General features: G+C 37.3%; 3 protein-coding genes across 3 annotated transcripts; all 3 read right to left on the minus strand.

Moving 5' to 3' along the window:
• Positions 1-1,541: 1,541 nt before the first annotated feature.
• LOC127655517 (ras-related protein Rab-25-like) lies at positions 1,542-9,148 on the minus strand. The gene is made up of 5 exons (XM_052143390.1): positions 8,394-9,148; positions 4,725-4,920; positions 3,307-3,500; positions 2,735-2,815; positions 1,542-2,562 (listed from the first exon to the last, which is right to left on the minus strand). Exons 1-5 carry the CDS (start codon positions 8,428-8,430, stop codon positions 2,435-2,437), a joined length of 636 nt encoding a protein of 211 aa, XP_051999350.1. The 5' UTR covers positions 8,431-9,148; the 3' UTR covers positions 1,542-2,434.
• Positions 9,149-9,285: 137 nt separating this feature from the next.
• Positions 9,286-12,039, minus strand: LOC127655518 (ragulator complex protein LAMTOR2-like). Its single transcript, XM_052143391.1, has 4 exons — positions 11,861-12,039; positions 11,276-11,438; positions 9,600-9,689; positions 9,286-9,482 (listed from the first exon to the last, which is right to left on the minus strand). The coding sequence occupies exons 1-4, from the start codon at positions 11,926-11,928 to the stop codon at positions 9,426-9,428; spliced, it is 378 nt and encodes a 125-aa protein (XP_051999351.1). The 5' UTR covers positions 11,929-12,039; the 3' UTR covers positions 9,286-9,425.
• A 2,443-nt stretch (positions 12,040-14,482) lies between these two features.
• LOC127655926 (ubiquilin-4-like) lies at positions 14,483-24,135 on the minus strand. Its single transcript, XM_052144000.1, has 11 exons — positions 23,953-24,135; positions 23,284-23,435; positions 22,982-23,142; positions 21,375-21,637; positions 20,978-21,136; positions 20,539-20,752; positions 20,044-20,183; positions 19,843-19,926; positions 19,642-19,757; positions 16,470-16,650; positions 14,483-15,839 (listed from the first exon to the last, which is right to left on the minus strand). The coding sequence occupies exons 1-11, from the start codon at positions 24,097-24,099 to the stop codon at positions 15,687-15,689; spliced, it is 1,770 nt and encodes a 589-aa protein (XP_051999960.1). The 5' UTR covers positions 24,100-24,135; the 3' UTR covers positions 14,483-15,686.
• Positions 24,136-24,857: the final 722 nt, after the last annotated feature.

A 24,857-nucleotide genomic window follows, 5' to 3' on the forward strand; every position in this document is an offset into this window, starting at 1 on the left:
CTTGACCCTATTTGCTCCAGGAGCACTGTAGCATGGCTGACCCTGCACTCTGACCCCATATGTGAAACAAATACATTTCACTGTATATATGCAAAAATGTATGTATAATGTGTGACCAAAATAAAGGGATCTATTATATATACACTCACCTAAAGGATTATTAGGAACACCATACTAATACTGTGTTTGACCTCCTTTCACCTTCAGAACTGCCTTAATTCTACGTGGCATTGATTCAACAAGGTGCTGAAAGCATTCTTTAGAAATGTTGGCCCATATTGATAGGATAGCATCTTGCAGTTGATGGAGATTTGTGGGATGCACATCCAGGGCACGAAGCTCCCGTTCCACCACATCCCAAAGATGCTCTATTGGGTTGAGATCTGGTGACTGTGGGGGCCATTTTATTACAGTGAACTCATTGTCATGTTCAAGAAACCAATTTGAAATGATTCGAGCTTTGTGACATGGTGCATTATCCTGCTGGAAGTAGCCATCAGAGGATGGGTACATGGTGGCCATAAAGGGATGGACATGGTCAGAAACAATGCTCAGGTAGGCCGTGGCATTTAAACGATGCCCAATTGGCACTAAGGGGCCTAAAGTGTGCCAAGAAAACATCCCCCACACCATTACACCACCACCACCAGCCTGCACAGTGGTAACAAGGCATGATGGATCCATGTTCTCATTCTGTTTACGCCAAATTCTGACTCTACCATCTGAATGTCTCAACAGAAATCGAGACTCATCAGACCAGGCAACATTTTTCCAGTCTTCAACTGTCCAATTTTGGTGAGCTCTTGCAAATTGTAGCCTCTTTTTCCTATTTGTAGTGGAGATGAGTGGTACCCGGTGGGGTATTCTGCTGTTGTAGCCCATCCGCCTCAAGGTTGTGCGTGTTGTGGCTTCACAAATGCTTTGCTGCATACCTCGGTTGTAACGAGTGGTTATTTCAGGCAAAGTTGCTCTTCTATCAGCTTGAATCAGTCGGCCCATTCTCCTCTGACCTCTAGCATCAACAAGGCATTTTCGCCCACAGGACTGCCGCATACTGGATGTTTTTCCCTTTTCACACCATTCTTTGTAAACCCTAGAAATGGTTGTGCATGAAAATCCCAGTAACTGAGCAGATTGTGAAATACTCAGACCGGCCCGTCTGGCACCAACAACCATGCCACGCTCAAAATTGCTTAAATCACCTTTCTTTCCCATTCTGACATTCAGTTTGGAGTTCAGGAGATTGTCTTGACCAGGACCACACCCCTAAATGCATTGAAGCAACTGCCATGTGATTGGTTGATTAGAATGAGAAATTGAACAGGTGTTCCTAATAATCCTTTAGGTGAGTGTATATATGTATACAGTATACTGTGCAACATTTGCCTTATATATAAAGTGTATATAAAGTGTTATATGTACTGTACACACACACACACACACACGTATGTATATAATATATATATATAGGCATTTGGGAAAAATGTTGCATAAACATTTTTAATTTATCAATTAACGTCATACAAAGTCCAGTTAAAAAAAAAAAAATAATTATAAAAAAAAAAAAAAAGCGAAATCAATATTTGGTGTGACCAACTTTGCCTTCAAAACAGCACCAATTCTCCAAAGTACACCTGGATAAAGATTTTTCTTGTTTGTTGGCAGATAGGATGTTCCAAGCTTCTTGGAGAATTTGCCACAGTTATTTTATCTAGTTGGCTGTCTCAATTGCTTCTGTCTCTACTTGTAATCCCAGACTGACTCAATGTTCAGTGGGGGGCTCTGTGGGGAAAATGCCATCTGTTGCAGGGCTCCCTGTTCTTCTATTCTATCCTATTTGCAAAATAAATGTTTGGAAGTTTAAAATGTATATTTCCTATTGACACGCTAAAGCTGAAAATATAAATACCATCTTAAGACAAATTTTAATTTATGATAAGTTTCAAAATAAACACAAAATATTATTTTATTTTTAATGACTGTGTTGTATCCTTTATACTCAGTTATCTCATTACATGTTCAATAAATCAACTTTAAAACAAATTGTGTGAATGGAAAAATTTCCCCTCATCTTACCAACTAAATAAAATAATTAAAAAAAATTCTTTGTCAGTATAAATTGATCTTTATAAGTCCATTACAATAATAACAAATAAAATATAATTTGGAAAGTTTGCCATGTCAACAGAAGCAAAAAATATATTTACTTTGGAAAGAAATTAGGGAACATGGGGAAAATACAGTAAGATTAAGTAAAACTTACAAGCATATAAAAATTCCTTTTAATTATAATATTATATTTATGAATACAAATGTGGCTACACCATTCAATGAAATGGTTTTGTTTTTCTTTCACGTTTTATCATGCACGTTCTTTCAATCACGCTGAATTCAAAACAGGACTCCGAAATGTCCTTCCATCTTGAATGCTGCATCACATATTCTTACAACAGGTCCTTTTGTCCTCTTGTGCATCAGCTGCTGTCGCTTTGGTTTGGGACAATGTCACAGCATTGATGGACCCTCGTGTCACCTCTTTGCTGCTCACTTTTTTATGGATTTCTGGAAGAAGAAAAAAAGAGACTAAATAATGGCACCGTTATTATGATAATGATGTGAAGTGCTTGTGTATGCTACATCAAGCCTGACTGAAGAAGACAAATACAGAGATAAAGGAACTAATTTAAAGTACATGTAAATATGGTGTGATGTGTTCAGAATAAACAGTAACTACCTGTAAGGACAGTGTTGAATGCTGCCTCAACATTTGTTGACTCCAAAGCTGAAGTTTCCATGAACAGAAGACCATTTTTCTCTATATAGGGTCAAGGAATTATGATAATATTTAGATTTGAGTTCCTTTAATGGACTTTAATGACTTTAATACTTAAATGAAAAAAGTTCACCAATAAATTTAAATTCTGTCATTAGTTATTTACCCCAATCCAAAACCTGTATGCTGTTATTTTTTTCAGTGGAACACAAAAGAAGAATAGTTCATGAATCTTCTTGCAGCTTTTTCATATAACTCAAGCTCCAAAAAGGACCAAAAAAAACCCCCCATAGTCCGTATGACTCATCCACAAGTCTTCTGAAGCCATATGATAGCTTTGTGTAAGAAACAGACCAAAATGTATGCAGTTATTCACTGAAAATCCTCCACTCTGCAACTCAAGCTCTTAAATTATATTTTCAGGCACATCATGTTTGGCACATTTTGTTTCAGTACATGGGTGTGTTATGACATGGGGGTGAATAAATAATGCCAGAATTTTATTTTTTGTCATTTAAGTCTTAAATGAATACCTGCAAAGTCCATTGCATCCTCTTTTGGAACGGTCCGTACTGCTGCCAAGTCTGTTTTGTTGCCCACGAGCATCACTACTATATGAGGATCTGCATGATCATAGAGTTCCTTCAGCCAACGCTCAGCACTTTCATAGGTCAAATGCTTTGAAATGTCATAGACTAGTAGAGCTCCAACCGCTCCTCGATAATATCTGAAACATAGTAACATTTTTGTACCAGATCAGATTAGTAAATTCCCTGCTTTTTGTCAAAATTAACAGTGTAAATAGTTCAGCCAAAAAAAATTCTGCCATCATCTACTCACCAGGTAGCTCTGTTCCATATAATAAAAGTGGATGGTGACTATGGCAGCTGTTAGGACAAGACTTTCAATGTATCATGTCTTGAATATTTGGTTCAAACTAAATTATTGTACGGCTTCAGGAAACTCTAAAGTTAGCACAAAAATGGTAGAATACTACCGTGGTACTTTTATGGTTCTTATTCAGTCTGATCTTCTGATAATTACGTGTAGTAGCGTTTCTAGCTTGTATTGCGCCCAACTGTTGACTTGGGGGGGGCATGTCTGCCTATGTTGCCCAGGCCTAAATCTGCGCCTGATTATGTGACTGTTACATCATTATTTGACAAGGTTCCTTACACATATTGCGGCAGTTCCCAGGTAAAATGTCCACTGTGTGGCACTAAAAGCGAGTTACATTGTCTCCCAAACAGATGAGATTTTTAAGGTTAATACTCCTTCCTACCTTAAACCTATACCTTACCGTTAGTGTCAGTAAAGAGGGATGTGGGATGAAAAACATTACTGTTAAAGCAACCAGGTCATTTTTGGGGCTTCTATGACTCTTTCGGCTCACATGTCAACTCAAGTGTCGACTTGCGTACTCTTTCAGACTCGTAGCTACTGTACCTTTACATTACAAGTGCAATGCTCTTGAGCTACCATACAATTTTATCACATCCAAACAAGCTTGTTAATGTAGTGAAAATGTTAAAATGTATTGTCTTACAAGTCATGCACTATACTAAAAGTATTTTGATGTCATAGGATAGCATTTTGTGAGGAACAGGGTAAAAAGTAAGTGTTTATGAACTGATAATCGTCCGTTTTACTCTTTATTTGTGTACATGTGAATTCAAGTTATTGTTGTTGTAGTAGTGCCTCTAGTGTTTATTTTACCAGGACAATGCCGCAATACATACAACGAGACCCTTAAATTTAGCAAGTATAGCATTATAACTTGATTCTATGAGACCAGGTTGCACTTATTTGTCATTTTTGAAGCGCGCCATCATCGTCACCATTCACTTTTATTGGTAAGAAAAGAGCAGGAAAAGTACATTCAGCTACATATCTCAAGGAAATCATAAAGTTTTTGAATAACATGTAGGTGAGTACACCAAGTGTAACTCACGCTGAGGTGATGGCCCGATACCGCTCCAGTCCGGCAGTGTCCCAGATCTGAGCTTTGATGGTGAGACTGTTCAGCTGCACAGTTCTTGTGCTGAACTCCACTCCGATGGTCGTGCGGCTGTCATGATTAAATTCATTCTTAGTGAAACGTGACAGCATGTTGCTCTTGCCTACGCCAGATTCACCAATCAAAACCACTGCAATAAAAAGTAGAGGTGTGTATGAGTCAGAGTGTTTGGTGATGGTACCAACCAGGGTTTGTCAAGGCTGTTGTCAGGGTTGCACAACCGGAAGTTGTCCCAGACCCAAGCACTGTGAAAATAAGGGGCCCGCTTATAAGGTTATTTTTTTCTGCCTTATAGTAAAGGCAGACAAGAGGTGGCCCCACCCAAACATCTTTTGTCCTGGGCCCCGAGAATTTTAGCGACTCCCTGCTTGTTGTTTTTGTGTAAAATTAATGATTATTTGTAGATTAAAGGAGAAACCACTTAGCACATTCAAATGTATGATGCAATCAGCTACAAGGTAGTTTTTGTTTTCCTGGACTTTTGCGGGCAAGTTGCACTATATGATTAAGCTTACACCTAGGTTAAATCTAGGTGTTGTCAAATAATACAGTTGCGCCACTCTTTCAACCTTGTTTCAACATTTAAACCATCATTTTGATCCTTAATTTTGCAACAAACAAGGTTCCTTTTGTGTAACAACATGCTGTTCTGCAAAATTCTCACAAGATTCACATTTGCTGCTACTGAGGTTGACGGACATTTCAGGGGTAGGGTTAGGGGAAGGGCTGGACTGGTAATCTGCCATACCGGGCATTTTCCCGGTGGAAGCTGTAACACGGAGCAGTTCGGCTGCATAAGTCAGTGAATTTAGCAAGTATTTCACCATATGTATTATGTCATGGCCAGTGGAAGACTAGTTTTATAATCCCTCTGCCTATAAACACATTTACTGATTTTAATGCAGTGTATTAACACATGAATCAATAGCGTTTAACTCAGCTGAATGTTGACCTCATATAACGCTAAAACACAAAATGCGCATGCATGTTAGCGAGTTGATTGACAGGCGATGTCTGTATCTAAAAGGTGCTTGGCTCTTTTACCTGGAAGGTGGGACTTCCTTTCTACATCTATTGACTGTTGGGTACTAGAGCTTCTTGGTTGGGTGTCCAATTTCTCCCATTCTCTGCTAATAGTCTCTGGCCTCACAATATATAGAACTACAATGCCCATCATGCACTACGTCTCCTCCCCCGAAGTTTGCACAATTTTACTCCTGATTTATCGCAATACAGGGACAGTAGTGGTGTACAAAAGCAATGCGTTACTTTATTTTAAAAGTAACTGATATTATAAATAAAAATATTGCATTACTTTACTCGTTACTTGAAAAGTAATCTGATTATGCAACGCACGTTACTTTTATTGCGTTACCCCAACACTGGGTGTGACATGAAGCTCCACCTACTACTTTGTTTACGTTTTTCAATCAGTATTTAACATGAACAAGTGCAAGACCATGTCATACGATTTTTTGTTCGTTTAATTTGTTTAAAAAAGGAATAAAATCTACTAAAATACTCTAAAGTGCCCATGTACTCATTTGCCATCTGCAGCGAAAACCATTCACATATCTGCCCAAAGTAAGAAATGCCTCAATCGCCATTATTTTGTCTGCATTTTGCCCATTATTACTCTTTTATACACCCACATTTGTAGTTACATTGGTGTCATCATAAACTACAATAACAGAATCTAATCGGCGCATATTATGCGTATAGCGCATTAGCATCATGAATAGAATGTAAACAAGTTTCTTTAAACAGGAAATTAAACAGTTTTTACTGCATATACTACTTTAAATCATTATCTTTTACTGACCTCATGTAAATTATACTCATACAATCAGGTATAAAGTCACTGATAACACATTTAAATGTCACATTAGTTTAGGTTTTACATGTAGCATCCTCATATTTAAACGCTCATCTAAACGCCTCCCACAGCAGTGTGACTGTCTGAATGTTCGGAACGGTTTAATGTTGCCAGGCAGTTTAGATCTTCTTCGTACCCCTGAGCAAAGAATGCAGAAGAACTTCTCCGGAACTATACCAGGGCCTTTAGGTTTAGATTAGGGTTTGGGTAAAGTTAAATGTGTAGCTGTAATTAAGTGCTGGTTAGGGTTATATGCAAGTACATTGCATATACAACACTTATTTACATAATAAGTACATTATATCAAAATGCTTAAGTACATAGTAAAAGAAACCTAATATAAAGTGGGTCCAAAAGTTATGTTAATATTAGTTTATGCACTATGAACTAATATTGAACAATTTAATTTGCATTAACAAGCATTAACAAAGATGCTTGTTTAAACTGTGAAATTAAACTGTAAGAAAACTAAAGCTGTTTTTTTTTATCTAATATATATATATGTATATATATATTGTTCTTTGTTAGTTCATGATACCTAATGCATTAACCAATGTTAACAAATGTAACCTTACTGTAATGTGGCACCAATTATATTTATAAGTACAGCTTTTTTAATCCTTTTAAGTAAATGTTCCAGTTCTTGTGTTCTTTAAATTTGAGACAGTTGCAATCTGTCCAAACTAGTGGGTGCAAACTTGGATTAATCAAAGATTTTATAAATAAATTCAACACTCCACCCAGGATCATATTGTGAAATTGCTGGGATTGAAATTGATTTATTATGTTGTGTTATAAGAACAACAACAAAAAAGAAAAGGTACATAGTATAAGCAACAGTTAGCTCATTCTCAAATGTGTGCATAATTTTTTGTAAAAGTTTTGATATGAAAAATTGTGACAAAACTGAAGTTTTCAAGATTATCCTACAATTATACCAAAAGAAGGTTGCAGAGTTTTGCCATTTCATTATAAACAAATTGTTAAGCAGATAAATCCATCTGTAAACAGTTTTGTCTTGGTATTTTAACAAATTAGTATGCTCTAGTAAGTATGTCTAGTAGTTGTTTACTAGATAAATGTTGCTTCAATTTAACCATTATGAAAACAACACAAAATGAAATAAATATACATATAAGGGGTTCCTGGACATTGCTGGTATCTGTGCACTGCTATGGCAGATCACTGGTTTACATTGGGTTTCAACAAGTGCAACTATTTCCCCTCCTATACGGAGTAAGTTGACTCAGTCTTGTGTATTCAATACCTCTGTTGTCATGGAAATCAGATTTTAGGCACTGACTCAACCCAAATGACTGCTTGTGAATCAATCCTAATTTTTTACAGAAGTAAATTTTTGAAGAGTTTAGTCACACTTGGGGTTTCCAATCATCAATAAACTATTTGTGTAGTATTAAAAAGCAAACTAAACATCACCTTTTCTTACCAGTTGCCTAGTTAGAACATATTTCTCTACAACTATTTCTACCACATAATGTCATGTGAGAAAAATAACAGCAGTTCACACAGTGCACAAACAGAGTGAGTGGAATGTTTGCAGATCATAAAACAAATAGTACATCTGAAAAGGCACTCTTAGCTTAATCAATTACACAGTAAAGAAACATTGCACATTTTTTTGACAATGCCATGGAAAGGTGCCTCTATATAATTCTTCAATCTGTGCAGGTGTATATGCCATTTATCAGTAATTTTGTAATGCTTACCTTTGAAAACAAAGTTATAGGCCTCTTCAGACCCCATAATCTCACACCTGAAAATATCTCCTCTTTCTAAGACTTAGACTAGTGCTGCATGAGTCAAGAGCACAACCAGTCCCAACAGGATTAGAACGGCTGGCCTAAAGTTGAAAAAGAAAACTGTAATAAACGGAAATCAAACCCTACTGTGTATGGTGGACAGTTCACTTGTTTGTACAAGGAACTAGCCCTGTTATTTCGCCAGCCAGTTCCGCTATCAAATGTGTTGTATCTGAGGGAAGGTGGGCGTGGCTACAGGTGAGCTGCAGTCAGGTCAAACAGGTAGGGCAAGCGCAGGTGCAGTCACATGAAACCGTCTGTAATAGTGCACCTGCTCAGTGACATTCACACCATGTACAACCAATCTTTTTTTTAATTTTTTAAAAGTAGTCTTTCCCTAGATACATATTTTGGATTACATGTCTTGCTGTGATGAAATGTAAACATTAATCTGGCCAAATGCATTTACTGTTTTGCTTAAACACAAATACTGTGTATACACACACACACACACACACACACACACTGTACTTACATATATTATTACATGAAATAAAAAAAACAAAAGAAAAGTTAATTTTCAGGGGAATAAAATATATTTGGATCTGTTTGCTTCACTGAACATTGTGCCAATATGAATAATGAACATACAGCATTAATTTGTGTTATAGAGAAGGAAATCAACAACAAAAGAAAAACTGACTTAATTTTCATATTGCTGAACACTATACAAAGCCTGTTCATCAACTGCCAAAATCTTATTGAGAACAAAACAAGAAAAGAGTGTAAAACTGCAGTTCAAATGGATTAATTCATGCAAAACAAAGATTATGAGTGTAATAGGCGCTCAATTTGTTAGAGTGTGAAAATAAATAAAAGGCATAGATTATATTTTTCCACATAATAAAAGGCAAGTTCTTGCTCAATATGTGCAACTGGGATTTAATATACACAAATACTGCCATAAGCATAAAAAAACAAAACCACAACAACACAACCCTATGATGCTGCCACTTGTGTTAGTGGTTCTTCAAGGTACTGCACTAGGGCTTCAGCCTGCAAATAAATACACATTTTATGATTGTTCATGAAAATACATACAATGTGAATGTATTCATGTTCTTTCATATATATATATATATATATATATATCACACACACACATTGTCTAACCTTGGCTTTAAGCATTCCAAATCCTACAGTCTCTTTGGCATACATACAAAGCAACAAGTTCGCAACACGGGTAATGGCCACCCTGCCCTCCTGGAGTGAAAAAGAGATAATGTGGCACATTATAAAAATAAAAACATTAAAATATCAGGATTGCAGACCAATAAACCCCTTTATCTGTGAATAGATAATGCAAAGTTTAAATTAAAATCTGTGTCCATATTTTAAAGAAAATCAATAAACAAGGTAACGGAGTATATATTGTGTAAATGTTTTTGATCTCAGCATGTGTGTGGACTTCTTATTTACCAATAAATGTATATACACATTGTATAATTATACATATACACTCACCTAAAGGATTATTAGAAACACCATACTAATACTGTGTTTGACCCCCTTTCGCCTTCAGAACTGCCTTAATTCTACGTGGCATTGATTCAACAAGGTGCTGAAAGCATTCTTTCGAAATGTTGGCCCATATTGATAGGATAGCATCTTGCAGTCAATGGAGATTTGTGGGATGCACATCCAGGGCACGAAGCTCTCGTTCCACCACATCCCAAAGATGCTCTATTGGGTTGAGATCTGGTGACTGTGGGGGCCATTTTAGTACAGTGAACTCATTGTCATGTTCAAGAAACCAATTTGAAATGATTCGAGCTTTGTGACATGGTGCATTATCCTGCTAGAAGTAGCCATCAGAGGATGGGTACATGGTGGCCATAAAGGGATGGACATGGTCAGAAACAATGCTCAGGTAGGCCGTGGCATTTAAACGATGCCCAATTGGCACTAAGGGCCCTAAAGTGTGCCAAGAAAACATCCCCCACACCATTACACCACCACCACCAGCCTGCACAGTGGTAACAAGGCATGATGGATCCATGTTCTCATTCTGTTTACGCCAAATTCTGACTCTACCATCTGAATGTCTCAACAGAAATCGAGACTCATCAGACCAGGCAACATTTTTCCAGTCTTCAACTGTCCAATTTTGGTGAGCTCTTGCAAATTGTAGCCTCTTTTTCCTATTTGTAGTGGAGATGAGTGGTACCGGTGGGGTATTCTGCTGTTGTAGCCCATCCGCCTCAAGATTGTGCGTGTTGTGGCTTCACAAATGCTTTGCTGCATACCTCGGTTGTAACGAGTGGTTATTTCAGGCAAAGTTGCTCTTCTATCAGCTTGAATCAGTCGGCCCATTCTCCTCTGACATCTAGCATCAACAAGGCATTTTCGCCCACAGGACTGCCGCATACTGGATGTTTTTGCCTTTTCACACCATTCTTTGTAAACCCTAGAAATGGTTGTGCGTGAAAATCCCAGTAACTGAGCAGATTGTGAAATACTCAGACCGGCCCGTCTGGCACCAACAACCATGCCACACTCAAAATTGCTTAAATCACCTTTCTTTCCCATTCTGACATTCAGTTTGGAGTTCAGGAGATTGTCTTGACCAGGACCACACCCCTAAATGCATTGAAGCAACTGCCATGTGATTGGTTGATTAGATAATTGCATTAATGAGAAATTGAACAGGTGTTCCTAATAATCCTTTAGGTGAGTGTAGATCCATATCCATAAATATCCCTATCTGCTGTTACACATTTAGTTTAGCCAATACTGTTGTTACATAATTTATTGCACATATCAGGCAACTGCCTCATTTTGAACCCTACCATACAATCCATCAGAATTAATTTCAGTTTGTCCTCATTAAAGGCCTGATGTCCGTTTTTGTCATAGGCCGCCCAGATGTTGCTGGCAATAGCTGCAGTGACTCTCGCATCAGTGTCTCCATATCCAGAGTAGGCCAGCAGGGAGCCTTCATTATTCAATAATCTAAAATATAACAAAATACACAAATCAAACAGTGCAACATTCAACGTGTTTAAACAGTTAAACCACATTCACTGGTGAAGTTCATCACATTAACTACAGACCTGTTCCTCTAACGTTTGACAAACAAGCCCATAACAAAAAAAGTGTGCTTCTGCTATCTATCTTTTAAATAAAGGCCGCTTTATTTGATATCAAATGCAATGCCATTTAAAAAGGGACTTTTGTGGCCAAATACATTTTGGGACCACAGTAAGAATTTATTACATTTTAATCTGATATATTAATGCTTTTATCATGCAAATAAGCGTTTATTGTTATTTCCAAGGTATTAAATGAAGAGAATCAAATATTATATGTCTCCTGCCTGTTTATCTGACAGCTAAGCTAACAACATGAACAAGGATTGAATTTCAAGTACTTACAATGTGCTTTGTACGCCACTTGTGTTTGCTTGACTGAGTACTTGTGTTAGTGCTTTAGGACGCAACATAATTTAAAGGAAAAGTACGATAAAGTAATAATAAACGTTTCAAATTTAAGCGAGCTTTCGGCAAACAAGTTCCAGCTGGACCACACGAATATCAGCTGACTTTAGACTTCCGCGCTGATGAATCATGGGAAATGTATTATCACGGAAGTGTATCAGCACGTGACGCGTTTATTGAGCCGCGTAGATCTAGCATTTATATATATATATATATATATATATATATATATATATATATATATATATATGCAATTTTTCCTTTATTTGGAAAGCTGTGAAAGTGTAATAATCTATTTCTCCCCCTTTTGATGTTGGATTAAAAGAATGGGAGAAATGTGCCTCTGGTTGTTCCTTGCAGGGTACTCAGCCTTACAGGCTCCATATGGTTATGATTAGGAGTGGGGGCGGGGTTAGGGCATCTGCTGCTTCACAGGAAAAAACTGAGGCCCCTTTGTGCAATGGGCCCCATTCAACGCCCGCATTCCAAACCCGGATATGTTAAAAGGGGCCATTAGATAAAACGTGGCGTTACCTGGTTCACTTGAAAGAAAGAAATAATATAAGAAAAAAAAAAAAGACCATAATTTAAACACAATTATGATTATATAGGATGTTAATAATTTTTAAAATGCTGTTGGATATCTCGAACATTTACAATATACACTGATCAGCCACAACATTAAAACCACCTGCCTAATATTGTGTAGGTCCCATTTTTTTTAAACATTTTATGCATTTGGCAGATGCTTTTATCCAAAGCGATTTACAGTGCACTTATTACAGGGACAATCCCCCGGAGCAACCTGGAGTTAAGTGCCTTGCTCAAGGACACAATGGTGGTGTCTGTGGGGCTCGAACCAGCATCCTTCTGATTACCAGATTACCAGTTATGTGGTTTAGACCACTACACCACCACCACTCCACCCTTGGTGGCACAAGGTCCCCCTTGTGCCACCAAACAGCACCAACCCGCATCACAGAGTACCATTCTGAGATTATATTCTTCTCACCACAACAGTACAGAGTGGTTATCTGAGTTATCAAAGACTCTGTCAGTTCAAACCAGTCTGGCCATTCTCTGTTGAGCTCTCATCAACAAGGCGTTTCCATCCCCAAAACTTCCCCTCCTCACTGGATGTTTTTGGCACCATTCTGAGTAAATTCTAGACTGTTGTGTGTGAAAACCCCCAGGAGACCAACAGTTACAGAAATAGCCAACAATAATTCATGCGATTATCTAATCAGCCAATCGTGTGGCAGCAGTGTAAAAAATCATGCAGATACGGGTCAGGAGCTTCAGTTAATGTTCATATCAACCATCAGAATGGGGAAAATGTGATCTCAGTGATTTAGACCATGGCATGATTGTTGGTGCCAAATGGGCTGATTTGTGTATTTCTGTAACTGCTGATCTCCTGGGATTTTCATGCACAACAGTCTCTAGAATTTACTCCGAATGGTGCCAAAAACAAAAAACATCCAGAAATGCCTTGCTGATGAGAGAGGTCAACAGAGAATGGCCAGACTGGTTCAAACTGACAAAGTCTACGGCAACTCAGATAACCGCTCTGTACAGTTGAAGTGAGAAGAATAGGCACTGTTTTGGTGGCACAAGGGTGACCTACACAATATTAGGCAGGTGGTTTTAAAGCTGTGGCTGATCAATGTATGCGCGATGATATGGCTTGCGAAAGAAAAATTGAGCAACATTTTGTATATCGCTGAGATATTAACGCACTATTATTCGGCCAAAGAAACAATGGAGATAGCAAAATTGGCATTTTCATATATTCAAACATTTTAGTTTATTACACTTCATTCTTCCTTATGTTCATTTAAACTCAACTAGCCTATGCAGTTTAGTCAATGGCATGGAAATTATTCCATGATTATGTTTAACAAGATTTCACTTGCATTAAATGTTGAATTTAATTGGCAGCAAGTCTGATTGAAATGATGGTTCCTCTGATTAAAAAACATAACTAATTTCAGAGCACATAGGCCAACATCGATACATTAGACTATTTTTAATTTATTCAAAAGCCTGAAAAATATCAAGATATAACCTTTTAGCTAAATCACCCAGTCCTAGTTTATAACAGCATATGGTTATTATAGACCTTAAATTATCCTCCTAAGTGCTCTGTTTGAAAAGGTAAATGCACACTAAGCTATTGAAATAAATTAACACAAATTCAGTTTTAATGTGTTAAGTATTCAAGTAGCTTAGATTCAACTTTTTTGATATATGATTTACATGTATCAGGGTTCCCACACATTTTTTTTTATGACTATTGTGTAATTATTTGATGATTGCACTCACAAAAATCAATTTGTAGTTGATTAAATATGACTTTTCCAGGCCTAATAATTCCCAGATATTTCCAAGACAGTGGGAACCCTTATATTATTATTTATATTTCAAAGATGTAGCTAAAATGTATGTTAAAATGTTGTGATAGTGTCATATAAGGCATTTATTACATAGTAATTATATCTAAACAAATAAATAGGACTTCCTGGAGTTTAGGCAGCAAATTCTGTACTAATATGACATTAACTGAAACTTAGTAACTGTTATGGTAATAGAATATTTTTGGTCATATATTGAGTAAGCCGAATCTAACACATGCAGACTCACCTGTGGTTACCACAACCATCTATCATAATTCAACTTGCTGCTGGCAAATAGAAACTACAAACCCCAAATAAATTCAGTTTTTTTACAATGTAATTCATGAAATGGATTATGGACTTGCAGCCAAAAATGAAAAGAAAAGATACACATTTTAATTCACATCAAAACTCAGCTGTTAGTTCCATTCAATGTTATTAATTAGCACTGAGAAAAGGTAGCATCACTATCATGCTGTAACCAAGTTAACTGCCAGATCAACTAGAGGATGATGTAACCAGTATACAAATCTTCTCCAGGCTAATCAAAGCATAAAGATATGGTCAAGACAAAATGTTGTCTGCGTTCGCCAATGCTCGTTAGGCTGAGAAATATTTTTATTGAAGCTTTGTTACAACCTTACCCATTTGACAAACCTTTACCATTGGTTAATTTACACTCCTCAAGAAGGCAAACGACTAACGAGATGACTGAATATCTTGAATCTCACTTCCAAACTCATTCCTTTCTAAAATAGCTGAAGTGTAAGCGATCAGAGTCAGGTGCAAGGTGTTATAGTGCTCCGACATGTTCATGTCTATTAGATTTCAATTAACACATCAAATGTCAAGGAACTCAAATCAACGTGAACTGAGGAAGGGAGGAAAGGAAGTAAAGGGTAAGTTCTACATTTCTGCAATAAATACTGGTTTGATCAGGCATGATTTCGGAGAAACAGAAAGAAATGAAGGAAACCAAGCATTCTCACAACAGACAAGAATTCCTTTGGCTCAGGAATTCAAGCGTATGGTTTTTATTCCCCCTAATCATTGCGCAGTGTCTCACATGAGTATGTTTTAATTTAAGGAATGGTAACCTAAACATGGTTCAGCAAATGTAAGCTCTGTCCCATCTTACTAGTGATGAGGAGTTAGTGTAATGTCATTCCACAGCGATTCTGGTTTTGTTTTTTGTTCAAGGAAACAAATTTGAAACCCCTTCGCTTTTGATTCGAAGATCAACTGATCAAAGCAACAACAAAAAAAAAAGTAATAGGAATTCTGTCTATGTAGGGCTTGCCAGATTTTATGTGATGAAGGACTATGTTCGTTTCTTGTTTCCCTTTGCATGCCCTCAGCTGGTGGAATTAGGAAGGCTGAGAACCGAGCAGTCTTTCGATGGCGGCATTGATGTCACCCCCGGTGGCAATAAGGGCCTGTAGGTTGGCTTCTCTGTTGATGAAGCCCATGGCACTCAGCTGCTCCAGCTGCTGCTGGAAACGAACCTCTGGAGTCTGAGTCTGCAAAGTGAAGCAAAAACAAGAGACATGAGCATCTTTACTGTATTTTACTTCTGGCATTAAACATTTTGAATCTATTTGGCAACAATGGCATAATAATGATTCCTCTGATTGAAACTGCTTAAAGATAGATTTTTTTGGTAACACTTTACAATAATGTTCCATTAGTTAACATTAGTAAATGCATTAGGTATCATGAACTAACTTGAACTAACTCTTAATAATATCCATTTTAAAGGAATTATTAAGCACTGTTAATTCTAGTTATTTTGGGGTAACACATTTTTTTTCATGTTTATAGTGCATTAGTTAATGTTAACATATACAACTTTTTGATACATTTTTTTATAAAAATGCATTACTATGTTGAAATCAACATTAACCAAGATTATTAAATGCTGTTAAAGTATTGTTCATTGTTAGTTCATGTTAACTAATGATAACAAACGAAAACTTATTCTAAAGTGTTACCTTTTTTTCCTCCAGAGCAAATACATAAACAGTGAGACACATTAAATATTGCTAAAAGGCTGAAAAATAGCTTTTTTTGTACTATATCGCTATGTGAGAACAAAAATAATTATACAAGGTCCACATTCTATGTACAAAGAAATGGGAAAAAAAAAGTACCAATGCACTTCCTCCCCCTCCAGCAAACATCTGTAACATCTGTTGCATGAGCTGCTGCTGGGCGGGACTAGCACCAGCAGCGGGTGCAGGGGCGGGGCCCTGGTCGGAAGGTGGAGCATTCTCAGGGGTCACATTCACCCCTGTGGGCAGAGGAGCACCAGGGATACCACCAGGAACCAGACTAAAAGAAATAAAGCAAGTTTACTTGAGGAGTCCAGATATTTCCATACAATTAGTTTTATTGTGGAAACTGCCAAGGGCTGGGCAATATATTAAATAAGTCAAAAATACTTAAAATAAAGCAGTGAATATTGACGTGACTTTAATGTGTAAATTGTTTTTTTTTTTGGCCATAAATCTTTCACAAAATTGGTGTCATTGCAATCCTGTTGTCTTGTGAAATATGAATAAAGAAAGATGTTTTAATGGCGTCTCTGATTGAAACCCCAGAAGAAGAAAAAATTGTGGACGTTCAATTAATTTCAATGTATCAGTTCAATCAATATACTCAAAACTGATTCAACGATTTATTTGTGCTATTACAAAAAATGTAAACAGTTCCCAAGTGGCAATTCATATTTTAAAATGTTTTAGTAAAACACACAGTAATATAACTTTGCAGTAATTTGCTATGCATAGTCAACAATGCCTAGATTATATTATTTTCATATCCATTTGACTGTATTTTACATCTTACAATAAACATTTTAAAAGGGTCATGTCATGAGTCAAATTTTCCTTGATCTTTTGACATAACAGGTCATTCTACTGTAAAAAAACACTATAAATTTCACAACTCAAAACTTAATCCCCAATGCAAAAAAAAAAAAAGACTTAAGGACTGCTAAAATGTCTAATTCTCTACGTCATTTGGTGGCCCATTAATTCATGAACACCTCTACAGCAACATCAACACCTACTTTACATGGCCCCGACCACTGGTGCTTCAGTTCGTAAACCGAGAGAAAGCAGGACATACTGGCCTTTGTAGCCTCACTATTCCTGAACACCAAAGGGAACCCATCTGGACTATTTTTGTATATAAACATGCACTAGACAAATGTCTTTGACCGCTGTCATGTATCTGGCTCTGCTTTTAAAAGATGCTGTGTCAGGTTACAACTCTGCAAAGGAGATGACATTTGGTATAATTCAGGTGCTGTGCCACTTGTTGTTTTGAGCAGAAATGCATTCTTTCGCTCATCTGCTTATTTTTAATTATTGGTGTATGTAAACATGCATTTGTTGGACTTTGTACAACACACGCTTGCCCTGAATGTTTCTACGGAATAGTGTTGCAGCAGTATACCGGTTTCACAGTATACCACGGTTTGAAAATTGCCGGCAATCATACCATGTACATTTGCTTATCTACGGTAAAGAGAAAAAAAAATGCAACCGGACGGAGAATCTCACATGCGTGTGCGTATCTCCTTTATTCCTTGTCTGCCTGTCAGACTCGTCAACTTGCGATCCACACAAACACACACGCACACACAGCGGAGAAAATGTCTGAGAGAAGAAGCGAGGCGGTCTGACATGAGTGTGTGTTAAAGAAGTGTTTCTCAACTGGTCTATTTGGACTGGGTCACGGACAGCAGAGAAAGAACAATGCTATGGTTCGTCCACTGAAGATATTTCGGCGGCCACCCAAGGTATAGACTATTTAGGACTGCCGACGTAGATTTAATGAAATCTCGCAAACAGCTAAAGCAGACATGGGTAACATACGGCCCGCGGGCTGGATCAGGCTCATTTATCGTAAAAGCGTTTTTATTTTTCATTGAATATTTCAGTTAACTTGCATTGGGACGTAACACATCTCCACAAGCGTATAACATGCTCAGGGTTGCCAGATAAGAGATGAAACACCCCCAATTTGAGATTTATACTTGTGCAATTTGGAAATATTCCGCCTAATGTTACACTTATTTTGTGCAATCTGGCAACGTCTCACTTTGCACAAACTTAGCGATCTGTAGTGCAATACTCTGCTCAAGGAAAAGTGTTATACGGCTACTCTGTGTCCATTCTTGAGGCTGCTTGTGATGTTTGGTGCTACTAATTTTGCAGGTAACCCTTCTCAGTGATTACATTAAAGATAAAAGTAGATCTTGGCATCACTGACAAATGGAGGGGTAATCATTAACATGCGAGCAAAAGCAAGCCAGAGACGAATATGTAAATGTATTTTTTATTTGTGCAATTTAGAAACGTTGAAGTCCCTTCGTGCCTGTATGTTAATCTAACTAGCTAGTATTTATTTTTCATAAACACATAAATCTATTATTATTATTACTATTATTATAGACTAGCACACTGACCTAACCATGGTAATGAGGCTTTCCTTCAGTGTAATATGTAATATTAGGTAACAAATGGGATAATAATGGGCTCATATAAGTAAATATGCTCTTAAATTTATAAAAGGGGGAGAGACAACTTCCTGTAGATTTTGTTGTTGACATCATCAACAAAAATAAATGTCACTTGATGCATGTCCTTGTACTGGAAAACTATTAACAAAACTATGCAACATAAAAGGAAATGCAACCCAGGATACATTAAATACAGGTTATGTTTAATCTATGGCAGGTCGACACTTGATTTCCAATTTAAAATCTGTCCTGAAGCAAAACCAGTTGAGAAGCACTGAGTTAAAGGTACAGACAGGAGCAGTCTGGCCTCATTGTCGCACACCTACAGTATATGTTAACTGTTAATAATCATAGGTCATTACTTCAAAAGCTCACACAGCTGATGTTATTTTTAATTTAGTAGTTCATTTAACATGCTATGCTAACATGCTTTAGTTATATAACATGTTATAGTTACATGATGTTTTACCATGTTTATAATTCTGTTAACTTTCTTATTTTTTCTATTTATTTATTTATTTTCAAAAGGGAGACTTTTTTTTTTTTTTTACACATATGTACCAAGAGTGGATGCCGCATCATTCTTAAAAGTGTTACACATACTTCAATAAAATAAATGGTTTCAATTATAATAAAGTGTTTGCTCAAAAATAAATAGATAAATAAAATAACCCTTGTTTTCACTAATAATAGTAATTGTGTAATACCGTATACCGTGATATTTTCTGAGACGGTTATCATACCGTGAAAATCTCATACCGTTGTAATCCTACTACGGAAGCTAACAATCTCACCCAGGCATGAGACCAGGGGCTTCAGTTTGAAGGGTCTGCAGTCCTTCCTGGATCTGCATTAGGGCTCGCATGGCTCGAGGATTTGTCATAACAGAGAGGGATTCTGGGTTCTGCATCTGCAAGTCAGCCATAAAAGCAAATTAACAACCTAAATTTAAGGAAGTTTCCCTAAAATTAAACGACATTTCAAAGCGCACATACCTGCTGTAGAAATACAGGTAACTGCTGTCTCATTTGCTCCTGTAGCTGTGGATTACCAGCAAAGAGGGGGTTGTTCATCAACACCTGAAAAACACAAAAGATTCATTTGTAAAGCTTAAAACATACACAAATAATCGTAACAGAACATACTAGCTATTCCAAACTATTAAAAAAACAAAGCAAAATATCATATTTTGCGACCTGTGAGGCAACATCTGGATTCTGAGACAGGGATTGCATCATGGTGCGCATGTAGGGAGCAGAAAGCATGTTCTGCATAAGCTGTGGATTGTCCGAGATCTGCTGCATGAGGCTTTGCATGCCAGGACTGTTGAACATACCTGTTCAACAACAGGTGAACCAGACAGACTAGATATAAGTAGTTGAAATCAATGTTGCTCATGCTTTCATCCACATAAATCATCCCCAAAATTTGATTTAGAAATGTTTTAAGTACACTAAATGGATGAATCATCAAAAATTAAAAGGCTTATCATTTACACTCCAATTGTTGCAAAATTTCTTTCCTGCATGTAACAAAAAAAATGAGATATTAGCCTCAGTCACCATTCACATGAAAGTTAGGCCGGCATTCTGCCTAACAATAATGTGGAATTAGGCGATTAACAAAAGAAACATCCTGTGTACTATCTGCCATTTCCACAACAAAAACATCTAAACATAAAAGGCCATTACCGTTGCCAAGGCTAGAGGAGCCAATGCCCAGAGGGTTGGACACACTGGACGGGGTTGTGCTCGTGGTAGAGCTGGTAGTGGTTGTAGCTGTCCCAGAGGTGGTGGTGTCAGGAGGGCTCCAGGGATTTGGCAAGGGCTCTCGGTTTTCTGTCCTCGAGGGCTGTACTCCCGTGCCATCAGCATTACCCAAGGCTGAGAATGGGTTATTTCCAAACTATTCAAATGAAGATAAAATATATTAGTGTTTCAAAATAATTTCAATACTTTACAGAATTATTGACATTTAGCATTGTGATGTGTAAACCTTTATTAAAAAAAGTCTTACATTCAGTGTTCCTCGTCTTTTGTGTTCCATGGAAGTCAGTCGGTCAATTACAATTTTTGTGTGAAATATTTGTTAAAATTGATTTTTTTAGTAACATTATTTTATATTGCAGACCTGGTCACGGGCAGCACTAAACATGGGCTCCTGAATGTCTGTGTACATCCTCCGAAGAGCGTTGTACCCCCCGGGAATACTCTCTAGGTTGCTAAGCGCCCGGTCCTGGTTACGCATCATCTCTTGCATCATGGCTGGGTTTCGTGCCAACTCCATTGTCTTGCAGAGCAAAAAGGAATGTTATAAAGTTAATTTGCTTGATTTTAATTTATTAAAATGTGTATACTGTTAAACTTAGTATATCTTGTTTGATATATTAGTATAATTTATAGATAATAATATATTACCACTAGGTGAGGAAAAGGCCTTTATTTATGGGAAGAGCACAACATCTGTTGTGCCACATGACCAATATCAAACATATTAAATACCACAGAGAACCTCCATCCGACCATACCTGTCTCATTAACTCTGGGTTGTTGAGCATGTGTGAAATCTCTGGGTTACGCTCCATTAGTTGCTGCATCTGTGGATTGGCCACTATCATCTGCCTCATAAGGTCGGGATTGGACATCATACTCTGCACAAGCGGGTTTTCCATGATCTGAGAAAGCATCTCTGGGTTGGACATGAGCTGCCGCTGCATCTGTTGCTGGAGCTCCATGAAGTTGGCAGAGCCCATACCCAAATTAGCCATGCCAGACAGGTCACCAAACCCAGCTGAGAACAGACAAGGTGAATCAGAGTATAACAAAATACAAATGTCTAAAAAACACTTATTTTTATTGTCTTAAAGGGATAGTTCACCCAAAAATAGAAATTCTCATCATTTACTCACCCTCATGCCATTCCAGATGTGTATGACTTACTTTTTCTTCTGCAGAAAACAGATGAAGATTTTTAGGAGAAAATCTCAACTCTGTAGGTCCATACAATGCAAGTGGATGTGATCAACACTTTAAAGAACCAAAAAGCACAGACAATCATTGTAAAAGTAATCCATACGACTCCAGTGGTTAAATTAATGTATTCTACAGCTAAGTATTTATATAATATTCAATATTTCAGTACTTTTCACTATAATAGTTTACATCCGGTCACTCCCTCTGCCTCTTGCGTGAAGTAATCGTGTTGGCACAAAGCAAACGTTTCACTTTAGAAGACATTTAACCATGAGCATGTTGTTTATTAGTGTTTAGTTCTATATTATTTGTATACTTTTGTATCTAATTGTACAGCACTTGGGTTAAATTTTTGTTGTTTTTAAATGTGCGTTATAATAAAGTTGACTTGACAGGCATCATATGGATTACTTTTACATTGACTGTCTGTGCTTTTGGAGTTTTAAAGTGTTGATCCCCATCCGCTTGCTTTTTATGGACCTAAAGAGATGAGATACTCTTCTGAAAATCTTCGTTTGTGTTCTGCTGAAGAAAGAAAGTCATACACATCTGGGGTGACATGAGGATGAGTAAATGATGAGAGAATTTTCATTTTTGGGTGAACTATTCCTTTCGGACAGACTTATTTTCTATGAAGATTCACAACATTTGTCTTTACAAGATTTGTATATAGGAATTAATCCATTAAAGGTATGGTTTGTCCAAAAGTTAAATTGCCATCATTTACTCACACTCATGTTGTCTGAAACCTACATAAATTTTTTCCACACAATACAAAAGATGTTCAGTAGAATATTAGGCTCAGTCCCCATTCACTTACTATTACTTTCATTGTATAAAAAAGATGCACTGATAGTGAATGCTGACTGAGGCTAACATTCTGTCTAACATTTTTTTTTGTGTTCCACAGCAGAAAGCCATTCATGTTCTGGACAACATGAAAGTAAATGACAGAATTCAAATTTTTGGGTGAAATGTTACTCTAATGAATAAACAAATCATAATTAAAAATTAACCCATCAATGTAGAATTGTTATTGCCATTTAGTTCAGACAGTAATATGCAAACACAAAAAACAAACAAACAACAGTAGTCTGGAATTACACTGAGAACAATGATATCCATATTAAACTCTTTTTAAATTGTATTCACAATCACTCACCTAGTAAATTAGCTGGCTGTGACGTGGCTGGGGTCACCCCATTGCCCTGGGAAGTGCCCACGTTGCCAGTCGGGCTTGAGTTAGTGGTCCCGGCATTGTTGCCCTGTGATGGTCCAGGGCCAGAAGAGGCAGAAGACTGCGGACTACCACCTCCTGTAGCCCTAAAAACACACAAACCAAAAAAAACTAAATGTGAGCCAAAATTCCCTTCCACACCACTGCAATACAAGACATGATCCTCAAGCATCCTCATACTACAAAATAAGGTGTTGCATGTGAAAAAGCAGGTGCTGTTCTCTTACTTCTGTGCAGTTTTGATGACCAAGTGAACCGTGAGTCCGTCTTTAATGCCGTGCTGACCAAGCGTGTCACCATCTTTCAGGATCTTACCAGCAAAAATCAGAACCAACTGGTCCTGCTTCGCCTTGAATCGTTTTGATATTTCTTCTTTAAACTGTTTAAATAGAAAAAGCACCCGCGTTATATTATTCGCAAAATACAATCCCATATAAGTAACTTCATGACTCCCTTTCACAATCTCTCCTAAATCGTAAACATCACCATGATACAGCAAAAGCGTAAATGACTTAAACACTGTTAACACCACTACAACGAACATAATGACTGGATCCATACTGCTAAACTACATATATTCTTGAGAAACCAAAAATATCTCATCCCAGGAAAAAAAAAAAAAAGGAAAAGCGCAACCAATAAATGACACAGAAGAACCTTCTACCTGAGCCGGCCGTTTCTTTCACATTCACAACAGCGAATCACGAAATCTCACATTGTATACCTTTCTAAAACGACAAATTAACAATGAACTATACTGCTAATAATACACGTAAAAGTGAGTTTAAACGTCCACTGAATCGATTTCTGTCGGTTCGTCGTCAAACGTTAGCTCGCCGGCTAAAGCTGTTAGCCGCTATAATAGCGCGCGAACAGCGGGAGATGCGAATAATCACCTGTGCGACGGATGAATCTTCTGCGATGGCTATGTCTTCTTTGTCCTTGGGTGTTTTTACGGTTACTTGGATGATAGTCGCGCTAGCGGCAGCATTTTCTTCAGCGCTCGTCTCCACGGCCGGGTCCGTGCCGCTATTCTCCGCCATCTTTACTCCTCTTTTACTTCATTACATCGTCGCACCAACAGGCAACGGGGAAAAGTGTTGGAGACTCCAGCAATCCAGCAAAGTGTGGTGGTGTCCCTGGTGGTGTGGAGGGTTATTGACCGCACATTCCGAGTTCTTGTCCTGTGTCAGTCAACCTAACGTCTGTATAGTTACATAATATGTATGCATGCTATGGCAAGCCGATTTATCTTTAAATATTCCCAGCGTTACTCGAAATAGTTGCATTTTTACTTCAATTACAGAGCTCTGGAATTAATGTTTTTACTGGTAAGAATTCTTTTTTTTACTAACATTTTAAACAGCTCCCTAATTGAATTTTTACTTGTAAGAATGGAACTGCAGAGCTCTGTGATTCAATTACAGAGCTCTTCAATTAAACATATCTTTAATGTGATTTTATACTAGAACAAAAGTGTATTAGAGAGCTCTCTAATTGGAATTCTTACTAGTAAAAATGGAATTACAGAGCTGTCTAATTGGAATTCTTACCTGTAAAAATGGAATTACAGAACTCTCTAATTGGAATTCTTACCTGTAAAAATGGAATTACAGAACTCTCTAATTGGATTTCTTACTAGTAAAAATGGAATTACAGAGCTCTCTAATTGGAATTCTTACTAGTAAAAATGGAATTACAGAGCTCTCTAATTGGAATTCTTACTAGTAAAAATGGAATTACAGAGCTCTCTAATTGGATTTATTACTAGTAAAAATGGAATTACAGAGCTCTCTAATTG

Source organism: Xyrauchen texanus, chromosome 15, assembly GCF_025860055.1.
Source record: "Xyrauchen texanus isolate HMW12.3.18 chromosome 15, RBS_HiC_50CHRs, whole genome shotgun sequence".
NCBI lineage: Eukaryota > Metazoa > Chordata > Actinopteri > Cypriniformes > Catostomidae > Xyrauchen > Xyrauchen texanus.

What these genes read in the sequence shown, in the direction of transcription:
- LOC127655517 (XM_052143390.1), bottom strand. Translation starts at nt 8,430, where the DNA reads ATGGGGTCTGAAGAGGCCTATAACTTTGTTTTCAAAG. An exon ending in CTATAACTTTGTTTTCAAAG is followed by an intron (nt 4,921 to 8,393) that starts GTAAGCATTACA and finishes TTTTTATTGCAG; the next exon opens with TGGTTTTGATTGGTGAATCT. An exon ending in ATTCAACACTGTCCTTACAG is followed by an intron (nt 2,563 to 2,734) that starts GTAGTTACTGTT and finishes TTCTTCTTCCAG; the next exon opens with AAATCCATAAAAAAGTGAGC.
- LOC127655518 (XM_052143391.1), bottom strand. Translation starts at nt 11,928, where the DNA reads ATGTTGCGTCCTAAAGCACTAACACAAGTACTCAGTCAAGCAAACACA. An exon ending in AGTGGCGTACAAAGCACATT is followed by an intron (nt 11,439 to 11,860) that starts GTAAGTACTTGA and finishes GTTATATTTTAG; the next exon opens with ATTATTGAATAATGAAGGCT. An exon ending in TTGGAATGCTTAAAGCCAAG is followed by an intron (nt 9,483 to 9,599) that starts GTTAGACAATGT and finishes ATTTATTTGCAG; the next exon opens with GCTGAAGCCCTAGTGCAGTA.
- LOC127655926 (XM_052144000.1), bottom strand. Translation starts at nt 24,099, where the DNA reads ATGGCGGAGAATAGCGGCACGGACCCGGCCGTGGAGACGAGCGCTGAA. An exon ending in ACAGCCAGCTAATTTACTAG is followed by an intron (nt 21,638 to 22,981) that starts GTGAGTGATTGT and finishes GTCTGTTCTCAG; the next exon opens with CTGGGTTTGGTGACCTGTCT. An exon ending in GAGGGGGAGGAAGTGCATTG is followed by an intron (nt 15,840 to 16,469) that starts GTACTTTTTTTT and finishes TTCACTTTGCAG; the next exon opens with ACTCAGACTCCAGAGGTTCG.